Source organism: Alosa pseudoharengus, unplaced genomic scaffold (assembly GCF_046254945.1).
Source record: "Alosa pseudoharengus isolate Yale_2024_CS ecotype anadromous, Long Island Sound unplaced genomic scaffold, YU_APseudo_1.1 YU_APseudo_1.1_scf_18, whole genome shotgun sequence".
In the NCBI taxonomy this organism is placed as follows: domain Eukaryota; kingdom Metazoa; phylum Chordata; class Actinopteri; order Clupeiformes; family Clupeidae; genus Alosa; species Alosa pseudoharengus.
In genome coordinates this window covers 6,379,977-6,391,817 of record NW_027468650.1, presented here as the reverse complement: position 1 = coordinate 6,391,817, position 11,841 = coordinate 6,379,977, and the positions used below count along the sequence as shown (strand labels likewise).

At 43.1% G+C, this 11,841-nt stretch overlaps 1 protein-coding gene across 1 annotated transcript; it reads right to left on the bottom strand.

Annotated features, from left to right (window-relative positions):
* Positions 1-1,062: 1,062 nt before the first annotated feature.
* shrprbck1r (sharpin and rbck1 related) lies at positions 1,063-10,203 on the bottom strand. Its single transcript, XM_076290150.1, has 14 exons — positions 9,695-10,203; positions 8,860-9,034; positions 8,642-8,728; positions 8,327-8,468; positions 8,142-8,232; positions 7,632-7,956; positions 7,352-7,464; positions 6,851-7,024; positions 4,595-4,755; positions 3,780-3,891; positions 3,402-3,581; positions 3,210-3,308; positions 2,112-2,255; positions 1,063-1,889 (listed from the first exon to the last, which is right to left on the bottom strand). Exons 1-14 carry the CDS (start codon positions 9,956-9,958, stop codon positions 1,812-1,814), a joined length of 2,145 nt encoding a protein of 714 aa, XP_076146265.1. The 5' UTR covers positions 9,959-10,203; the 3' UTR covers positions 1,063-1,811.
* Positions 10,204-11,841: the final 1,638 nt, after the last annotated feature.

Genomic DNA, 11,841 nt, shown 5'->3' with positions numbered 1-11,841 from the left:
TGATCACTACTGGACATTCCACATTGCTAGACAGCACTTGAGTGAGGATGACTTATTTCCACTTCACAAATAACCATCGCTATCTGCAATAGCTACAGTACAGGGACATTAATCAGTTCATAGCTGAGGATTTGTCCTAGGTCCACTTCCCTTTCAACATCATATGCAGTAATGATGCACTGGAGAATGTTTCTTTTTGTTGCAAAGGATATCTTGTCTAAATTTTATTTTTATTTGCAAATAATGCAATCTCCATAGAACTCTTCAGCAACCCTCAAACATGCACACTCTTCCATTTTTTTGCATGGCTGGGATTTGAATGATAGGAAAGAGCACCAGTGAGATGTTTTAACTAGGCAAGCACAGTCGCCTTTACAGTAATAAAAATACAGTGTAAATCCTCTGTAAAGACTGACAACTCTTCATAATAGTTAGTGACAAAGTACTTTCTACAGAAAAATGAGCAGTCACCTACTATTCTATCAATTTATTATCAAGGAATCTATTTTGTTTCTAAACGTCATACTGAATTTTAGCTATTATTTCAATTTATATTTTAATTTTATCTTATTTTTATTTGCTACTTGAGGGTCATTGGGGTAATTCCTGTCCTGTCCTACAACATATCTGATACATAAAGAGTATATTAATGCTTTATTTTTTGCAATTCCTATGATATCTGATGGCAAAACCAAAAAGTATGTGAATTATGCTAATTAGCAAGCTTAAAACTCAAAATTGAGCTTGGTAAACACAATATTTGAATTCAGCACCCTCAAATTGTGTGAAATAGCCCCTTCACCGACTTTTCCTCAAATTTGCCAACAGGACTTTTTCTGAACGTTTGTTAGCTATCTGCTCTCCCTATATTAGTAGGCCTAGTGAAGTCTACACAGCACAAGCCTTAAAAAGCAAGTAACATTTATGTGCATGAAAACCTGAAATAGATATTTTGAAAACTTTATTGGCCTGGCCCACGCCTGAATTCAGGCACAGTGTCTGAGAACTTTAAGTCCTGTCATCAACAAAAGAACGATAGACAACAGCTTTCCAGAGTGGCAGTAACCGTTTATTGCATTACATGAGTACAGTCTGGTAAATGTTGGAGATATTTAAATATATGCATATATTAAATGAAATATAAAGTTAGCCGCCACCAATACCACACTGACTTGTATTAAGGCACACTGGTAAAATCAGTCAGCCCTGAGGAGCTCATCTAAAGCCTGACTGTACACACAAAAACCTGATCCTTTCATGGCACTCTCTTTGATTTTAACAGGCTTTGGTAAAAACACAGGGCAAAACTCTCACACACAACACTCAGTCACTTGTTGCATACCAATTCACTGAAGAAATCCTATCCATAAGATTAGGTCAACAACAAGGTGAAGGACCATTGAACAGTCAAGACTACAACAGTGCTCCACGTGCTGAATGATAGAGGAAGGTCCTCCTCAGCCAGAGAAAGTGCACATAATATGAGAAGACTTTCTAATAAAAAAAATCAATTAAGTTACTTTGTTGATTAAAAACCCAAGAGTGCAACCATGTGCACAAAGGAGGCATGCATCTCTTGGCCAGTTTGCTGTGCAATGTGCTGCCTTAAAAACCCAAGCTCATAGCAGGGGTTAGCAAGGACACTTGTTGTCATGGATCAGTAACGCCATGGCTCTTATTTTAGATGAGTTAACAGGTGAAAACAGCCTGTGTATGGCTGTGTAAGTGAACAGTCAGTGCAGTATTCATCTATACAACGTCTGTCTGGGTTTGCTAGTAATACTCATTGTGAGCTTTGGTTTGTCTTGCACTCAGTGGCAGTTCTGACACTTGGGGTGGCAGCGTTGTTTAGCGTTGCAGCGACATCCCCCACTGGTGTCCCCAGGGCCCTAGAGAGACAAGATCCAGAGGTTAGTAAACAGTTGTACAGGCACATCTGTGAGCAACCATGTTTTCCAGATCTTTGATGACCATTTCAAATCATTTCAATAGGTTACATTTATTTCACATACATATTGTTTCATCATCTTGTAAAAATTTGTATTTTTTCAGATCAGAAAACACAGACACACTGACACAGACACACAGACACACAAACTTCCTTTTCTTACCCCAGGTCCCCATCGTGGGCCTCTAGTGACCCAACAGATCTCTGTGTGACAGACCGTGCAGCGCAGCCAATCACAGCCTTCTTTTTTCTGCACAATGATGCCACACTGAGGACAGTGCATGGCCTCACCAGACCGGACAAGAGTCTATGTACAGAGAAATTACATTATGAGGAAACTTCTTCATTCACACCAACAGAAAAATGCATTATAATGAAGCACTGTATTGTGGATTGTCTCTTGTGTTTGCATTCTGTCTGTGGTTTGATGACTTTGTGTGGTGCATTAGCATGCCCTGTTGGTTAACAACTGAAACTACAACCGGCTTTCAAAATGTGCCCTGTGATTCTGCAATTACGTAGCCTTGGTGAACACATATTCTGTTAACGCATTTGAATTTGCACCGCAGGTGCATTTGGTAACTCTCATTTGAGCCAATTTCCAAATCATCAAAAACCTAAGAACCAAATCACAACTGCTTATCTTGTATGGGGCGGGCTTTGTACAATCACAGAGGAGGACAGTTGCCTCTACTAATAGCTGTGCTGATGGCGTCTTTGAATCAGAGTAAACAAATGCATGTAAAACCTTAAGTCAGATGTTTTTGTTATACATCTAAAAGCATTTGGTAAGAGTTTAGTGTTCCACCTTAAGTTTCATTTCCCCACCAGTTACAGCCCTTGGAAATGGGAAATGAACCAAGGATTTCCAGAGCAATTTGGTCTGGAGTTAGCCAGGCTCGCAGTTATGTGGTAAGCTGGTTGCCATGGTTTCAACTTACTATGTGACTACAGTGATTAGATAGCTACCTTATGTGATGAACAAAGTGTATGATGCAGTGAGCAGTTTGTCGCAGTTGTTGTGGACCTAACTACTATTGATGAATTTGACCAACAACAAAAAAGGCCAAATTGGCCCCAGCTGTGGCGCGACTGGCTGGGGCACCTGCACCGTACGCCAGCTCGATTCCCGCCCTGTGGTCCTTTCCGGATCCCACCCCTGCTCTCTCTCCCATTCGCTTCCTGTCACTCTCCACTGTCCTATTATTAAAGGCATAAAAAGCCCAAAAAATATACTTAAAAAAAAAAAAAAAAGGCCAACCTTTAGAAGGTCTCTAGTCCTTCGTGCTGCAATGTCATTACTGGCCCGGGCGGCCAAATCATCCTGGTACTGCTTACAGTTCATTCCTTCGTGAATGGCCTGAGTGAAACGAGAGCGAGAGTGAGGGAGGAAAGGAAATATCGTACAAAAGACAATTTCAGAAATGTTGTCCGGTTGTGTCTCCATGTATACCTTGCAGAGGAGGCAGTTGTGCTTTCTGCACACAGGGCAGTGAAATGTGTTGACCGTGTCCTCGTACTCACACCAGCCCAGGCAGTCGGGCGTGGCGCAGTGGTAGCTACCCTCACAGCGCGACTCGGCCACAGAGAGGCCCCTCTGCAACCACTGTTCATACTCTTCCACCGACACCAGCTGACAGAGAGAGAGAGAGAGAGAACGACAAAGATGATGATGATGATAATGACGAAGATGTGGTGTAGCTATCTGACATTTCAACAAGCTCAATGGCAGTTATGATTGACATCCTTAGAGAAATAATGGAATGTTTTCTCACACTATCTCAAATGGCAGGTTGTGTTAAAGCGATGATTCCGTTAAAAGAGCCCTCACCGCTCGTATTTCTCTCTCCTGTAGAGTGCAGTTACAGGCGTACAAATCATCACGGTATGGACATGCCACCTGGGGATCTTCGGACATCTTGATCACTGAGCGTAGACAATCTCTGCCAAAGGAAAGGAACACTGATCAGATAAATTGCTATTCGAGTTCAGTACACCCATTTATGCCCAAGACTGCAATATATACTGTACAACAGTATATCACTGTAGTCAACAAACTCAAGGTGCTTTGAGCACATTGCAAGAGATTAACTTTTTTTCCCCTTTCACAACACCATCTATAGACTTTGGATATTTGCATTTGATACCTAAAATGTAAAAGAACGTTGCTAGATAACTTCTAGAGTTACTGAACACTTGACGAATGTTTCTACATGCCAGAATTATACCGAGCACTCCCAATCCCTCTGATTTAACCCATTCGCGCTGGATGCTGCATGACGCAACATTGACCCTCCCGCTGGATGCTGCGTAGCGCAACATTGACCCTCCCGCTGGATGCTGCGTAGCGCAGCATGCTTTTTATTTCATGTTTCTAGGTGCTACAGAGGCTTAGATATAAAATTTTGGTAGACGTTGACAATTTTTAGTATGTTTTCAGAAAACCCTCAGGAAATAAGGTTATTTAGTCTAGAATGCCATAGGATTCTATAGGCGTTTTTAGCAGGCATTTTAGGCGTAAATGGGTTAATGGGGGACCCTTAGTTAAATTTGATTGTCAAATTCTAGTCAAGCCAATAGTTAAGCACTGGTCTGGAACTCTGCATTCATCCACTCTTTCCTCGTCTCCAGCAGTCTGTCTCTTACTTGCAGAAGCAGTGCAGACACTCTCTGAGCAGCACCCCTTCCCCTGGCTGCAGCTCCTGGTAGCAGATCCTGCAGTCCACGCTGTCGGGGTTCGGTACCAGGTCCTGGCCGTCCATCTGCACCAAACGGGCAAAATTGTCCCGGCGCTCTGCCTCTCTGGCCTGGAGATAATAAGGCAACACACACACATACGTACACAAGACGTGCCTAGTACTATTGTGCTTCAACCAAAACTCTTTGTTTAACACAACTATACACAACAAAACAGATTCAACACAACAGTTTATTTAATGTAGGATACAGATTACATGTGTAACTTAATATTTATAATTGACATGAACACGGTGAATCGCCTGCCGTCAAGTACATTCAGGAATATGTCATGTGTCAGGACAGTTAGTATGTGGATATGACTTAAAACAAAACATTTTTCTTTAAAGGATATCAACATGTGAGGTCATGCCAAACCCAGCAGTGCAGATGAGATTATACCAAATACTGACAACCCAGATTAACCCATTCTTGCCCACCACAAGTAGTTTTTTCTTCATCCTACAATCCCTCTCAGGTCTTTCTTTTCATCCCAAAATTACAAATCTCAAATTAAAATGAATGGGCCTTGATTCATGCTGTGTAGTTAAAAAAAATTTCACAGTCTTATTTAAAAACATTCCATTTGTACAAAGACACTTACTGCTCCCCTAACCCCGACCTATATACACACATTTACAGTCTCTATACACTAATGAAAACTTCCATCAATCCGTAGAAAATAAAATACAGCTTTGAGAGCTATACAGCTTGCTTTGCTTTCTGGGAACTAAAACTGTCCAAAAGTTAACATTAGTGTCTGTCTGTTTGAACACAGCTTCACTAAAAAGGTCAAACAGGGAAGTTGAGTCAATGGATGCCAACGACAGGACCCGTAATGTCTAAATACTGAATTCAGCAGCTCTATGTCAGCGTAATCCTGCTGAGTTTGAGAAGTAGGTGCTGTTGTATGTATTGTTTGTCGACATGATGCATGTTTCTGCAAGTAGTCCTAATGGAGGTTGAACAGTGAAGAGGCGCGTGTGTGTGTGTGTGTGTGTGTGTTTGTGCCCGTCTGTGTGTGTGTGTATTTGTGTGTGTGTGTGTGTTCGTGCGCGTGTCTGTGTGTGTGTGTGTATTTCTGTGTGTGTGTGTGTGTGTGTATATTTCTTTGTGTGTGTGTGTGTGTTCGTGCGTGTGTGTGTGTGTGTGTGTGTGTATGTCTGTGTGTGTGTGTGTGTGTGTGTGTGTTCGTGTGTGTATATGTGTGTGTGTATATGCGTGCGCGTGTGTCAGTAGTCCTGGTCGAGGTTGGCCAGTAGTGGGTTTGTGGGTTCAGCAGCGGCCCTGAGCTCCTCTCTTCTCCCTTTCTCCTTGGGAAAGACAAAGAGGCAAAAGAGAAGAGAGTCAGCCAGGGGAAACCGCTCCCCCCACCAGCCCTCCACGGCTAAACCCCACACACACAGCCCGCTCTCTCTGCCAACCGCTTCAAAACTCCTCTCTGTTCCTATCCATTTCCAATGACCTCCTTTTAACAATTCTACACTTTAAACGACAAATGGGCTGTAGATATCACTGCTGGCTGAGACAAACAAATTGTTGTTGTTTTTTTAGATGGTGAAAATCATAATGTAAATCATTGGTCCTGAAAGGGAGGCTGCACCAGGCACGTAATTGGAGCGTTTTCTGTTTGCGTTGCGTCTGCTGCAACGATTGGCTTCCACTGTAATCACTGAAACTGGCTACACCAGACGTGATAGTGGCGCGTACATTTAAAGAAATTAGAGCAGTCTTCTAAAACTATTCTTACGTTGAAATGTTAAAATCATTCATTAATTAGAGTCTTTGTATACTGTACGTTTCATGTCTGTCACACTTAGCTGGGTTTTGTAAGGTTTGTGGGGTCTAATATTTGAACACCTTTGGAAAAACGTAATAAAAAAATAAAAAATAAATAAATAAAACTGTTTTTACGCTCTGCAAACAGAGCGCTTTAGTTGCACACCTGGTGTGGCCCTGGTCTTACTCCACTGAACATCAGCAACATGCAAGGATTGTATTAAAGGCTTTGTAATGACTAATAGGAGAAGAAATTATGACTTATGAATGTGTCTGTGTGTCTAAATGTGTGTCAGGGGTAAGTGTGTGTGTGTGTGTGTGTGTGTGTGTGTGTGTGTGTGTGTGTGTGTGTGTGTGTGTGTGTGTGTGTGTGTGTGTGTGTCTAACCTGTTGGTACTGTCGGACAGCTTCTTTCTCCTGCTGGATGCGGCGGAGCTCCATCGGGTCTGGTCTGTAACTTCCAGGGACGGTGTAGCTCTCCGGCCGGTCAGTGCTGCAGATCTCACAGCCAGGGCGAGTCGGCTTATTGATGAACGTGCAGGAGGGACAGGGCCAGCCCATCTACACACAGACACTTCAGTTTACAAAGATTCAGACCAAACACATCAGAAAATCACAACAGTGTAGGGAGTTTACATGTGGCATGGTATGCACGATTTGGAAATAAATCTTACATCTGAGAAGAATGTGACAATTTATGAAGTTAAAAGGTCGACTGATATTTAGCAGATGCTTTTGTTTACTATTGCGTTGGCAAATCGAACTTGGGTCGATCAATTATCAGTCTCCTGCTCCACCACGCCCACACAAAAGAAATATAAGACATGATAGTCCACCATGTTCACCAAATACGCAATGCAGACACCTGTATTGTTAACCTGTGTGTACCTGGTTGTTGTCTTTGTTGGACACAAGGGCTTCATTGAGCTGAGGCATCTCCAGGTGGATCAGGTCACGGATTTCACCAATGCCTAATCTCTCTGCATTTGCTGCTACACTACCTAAAAAATAATTAAAATAACATTTAAAAAACCAGCAGACTATTATAATCCTCTTTGAGGATGAAGGTGTACTTCTGCCTTTCAACTCTGTGACAACTCATCATGGGATTGCTTCATTTGTAAAATAAGCATTGTACCAAACAAGGCATGCCCTGCAACATCCGTACCTGTGCTGTTGTGGCCCAGCCTGGGGGGCAGGGTGCTGTAGCCCCTCCAGAGCTGTGAGGCAGGCCCGTTGCTGGGTGAGGCTGAGGGAGCGGGAGGGATGGCCATGGGGGTGAGGGACGCGGCCGTGGAGAGCAGGGTGCTCTCCTGGTCCTGCTGGCACTGCTGCCGGCTCAGGTGGGCCTGCTGAGCCGAGAGCAGGTAGAGGAAAGCCGTGTCGCCGTGCTGACGCACGCCGTAGGAGGCCAATGAGCGCAGCTCGGTGCACAGGCACTGCCCAATCACCCAGCGCTGCACACGTGGGTGGAAGCCATACTCGACAAACACCTAGGAAAGAGAGGAGGATGCTGACATGACACACACACACAAAAATAGAAAACTAAACTCTATGGGTACACAAATGCAGGAGGGCCACCAAAGAAAGCTGCAACAGGTAAGACACATGACACCTCAGTAGAGTCATGTTTAACATTCAGTGTAAGTCATTAGGAAAGAGGAATGGTTTGTCTGACCTGTTGCTTAAGAGCGGCGACAGTGGTGTGGGGGAAGACTTTCACTGTGACACAGCAGGACGAGGAGGCATCCTCCACAACAACTGCCAGGCTACAGAATGCAAACATAGCACTCTTAAAATGGAACTGTGTGTGTGTGTGTATATAGACACATCATAGGAGGGTGACAAAAATAGACTCCTTACTTTATCTCTGCATCTTCATAGTTTTTCTCAGAGGGCTGAATTCTCAGTGGCATCTGCTTGCGCGCCAGGGATGCAGCACACACTGAGGCCGCTTGAGTATCACCTGCCTCGATGGCCCGGGACAGCTCCACACACATCTCCTCTAAAGAAAGACGGACAGAGAGACTTTCAGAAGCCACGCGAGGGTCAAGTTGACACAAAGTAAACAAACACAGATTCACGGTCAGGTGGTGTTTACTCTATAGTATGCTACACAGACTCCTGGGAGATGCGTGTAAGTGAGGGGACCATCAGTGGGAATGAGGACTCTAGTACCTGTGCTGGGTAAGGAGGTAGAAGTTGGGTTGGGTTCTAGAGGCTCAAGCGCCAGTTGTCCATCACCTTGAGATGAGCCATCTGCCACTAATGGAAGAGCAAGGTAAAGTGTGGTCAGCTTTTTGGGTAATAGCATGTAATTACTAATTATTAATTATGTAATTAGATGGGGGAAATGCATTGAATTATCAAAAGACATGGATATGATGGAGACTGACCTCGGTGTGCCTCCCTAAGTGATGACATCACAACCGTAGCCCACTCCTGTGCCTCTCGCTCACAGCGAAAGTTAAAGGTGATGCGGTCATGTGGGGGCATCGCAAGGCTCAACTCATGACAACGTGGTGACTTCACCTCGTAACGGACTGCCCTGAGGTCAAACTCTGCAATGGACTGTGTGAAACAAAAAGGAAAGAGTAAACTAAAAAACTTAGACAAGCTAGTGCCTTTTGTATGTCTGGTGTGCTGTGCAACATGACAATACCATTGTTATCATAGGTCCACATATTTCTTACAGTGCATAAAAGTACTATTGAATGTTCTGTATTGTTGAGCCTCCATAATCTCAGAAAATTAATTTGTCAACTCATGAGATGAATTCTATTGGTTGACTTTCGAGGCAGGAATAAACACTCCTTTAAATCTCTATAACCCTTGGGTAGGAAGAGACAAGGAGTCACCTTTAAATCAACGAATATTTTTCACATACAAAACAGTATAACCTGCAGTATGCTAGGTCTGGTTGGACACTTAGGCCTAAATGGACTAAATTAAATCCCAAGACACTGCAGGTAGCTGTAAAGTACTGTAGCACCTCACTTGGTAACACGGATAATAATAAAAACAACACGTGACTTGTAACTGTACACTTCGTGACGGTCTTTGTGAATTTACAGTTCACATTAGCCACTGTATGACTTAATTGAATACAAGTCAAGTTTTGCATACATTTACATCTATTCATTTATTTTTAGAAATGTTATATAAATGACTTAGCATTTGACTAAATGTCAAATCCCAAAACATGATTGCAGCGGATTGATTTATCCTTACCACACTTCGACCAGTGGTTCCGTTAGCGTCTCTTAACATCAAGCGGAATTCCCCTGCTTTCCCCGGGTCCATGCTAAGCTGAAGCCGAAGAGACTCATCGCCTGCCCCTGGAAGACAGAGCGGTCGTATACCAGAGTGGCATACTGACACCCGCACCGACATCAACACAGTGTTACAGCCAGATTGTGAGGCTCCATAGCCGGGAAGAGTGGAGGACGGAGCTGGTGTTTGGGTGTTCGTCCACCCGCCTGAACTCAGCGACATTTCGCTGATGTCTTCAGGCGGGGTTTACGGTCAAAAGACACACTGTTCCCTCTATGGTTTTCGTCTTGGTGCTGTCGCACAAAATCTGACGTATATTTATCGACCGTCCTCGCGTATAATACCCAGTTTCGTCATTATGCATAGATTTCATTTGCTAGCTTCATGCTAACAACAACGTAGTCTTGAACAGGAAGCGCGTACGCGCTGTAAACTCTCCTGTGAAACGTTGCGCCTCCGACGATGGATCCGAGTGTTGAACTGTGCAGTAGAGAGCATAGCACCGCGCTGGAGCAGCAGCGAGGGGATGTCCAACTTTATTTTGCCAGTGTCCGATGAGTCATCATGAGATCAGCAATTAGACCGTTTTGGGATTTTATTTCATCTCTCTATCTTTACTCTTCTTAACTGTATGCCTAATAGACAATAGATGCTGCTAATTAATTTGGCTTCGAAATCTGAGCAACCTTGTTTTCTTACCAATTCGAAGTGGCAATCGTTCATTAATTATTAAGCAGGCTATTTGGCTTCATTGTCAGTCTGTCTATAGCCTACCCTGCACCCATGCTCAGGCTTGCCGAATAACTTAATTTCAGTGATTTTTGTATAGGCTATATGAAGCATTATTCACAATTGGAAAAATCACATAGCCTATAGCCTATTTCACACTCTGCAATATTTCTCTACTCGGGCTAACCCTACTACAATAACACGGAGCATCCTGGTTAAACCCGGACAAACTACTGCATAAAGGCTCCAAGCACAGGACTGTGGTGGTCATGATCTTGTAAACCACATTCCTTAATTCGAGCCAATTCTGACTTATACCATTGTCATCCTGGAAGGTTAGGGAAGGAAAAAATCCAATGGGAATACATGTGCAATACAGTGCATTCACAATAGCCACATAACATTGCTGAGCCTAAACCCTCAAAACTGCCTCCAGAGACTTGTAAAGTGGCATGTGCATGATGGATGCATTGCTCTGTGTGTTATCTTTCATACAGGCATACTAATCACTCTCTGGTATAGGATATGCCTAAATCTGGGGTCTGAGAGCATACCGCTTAGTGTGTCACCGGTGGCCTTGACCGGCCACAGAACACATGACTTTATATTCTATTGCTCTTCCTTCAATTAGCCTCACAGAACATTGTGTTGAAATGGATTCATCATGCATAGTGCCCACTTTACAAGCTGCAGGATATTCTGGCATTGTAGCCAGGCCTAAAGATCGGAGGTTACTTCAACAATTTCTTGAAGCATATTACAGGATGACAATATGATTCATCTGCCTCAAACTGTGAAAGAGTGGTTCAAGGAGGATGAGGAACCATTTTCACAGATGAGTCACCACATCCTGACTTAAATCCCACTGAAAGTCTTAGTTGAAGAAGACTTTACTTATTAGAGAATCAAGTTTTCTGTTATTGATACAAGATTCTTGGCACAAAATAATGCAACTCTGGACAAGAACAAATGAGTGACATATGGTTGTAGAAATAATGCCATGGTGAATGCATGATTGTGGATCATAAGCGTCACAATAAAAGTCAAGTCAAGTTTGTTTCATCCATAATAATGGAAATTATTTTACAATTTTTTCAGAGTGAAACAAGCAAAACACTGTAATCAGTCTGTTATTACAGTGTACAGTGCTTACGCCCACCGCCATGCCCACATAAGAAATAAACAAGATAAACATAAAAATAACACTACAAGATAATAAGTTAACATTAAATAAACACACATACAACTAGAAAAGTTACAAATGTACGTTTAAAGTGCTCATTGTGCTGCCTAACCTAACCGCTTGTGGTATAAAAGAGAGAGCATACCGCTTAGTGTGTCAACAGTGGCCTTGACCGGCCACTGCGCTTCATAAC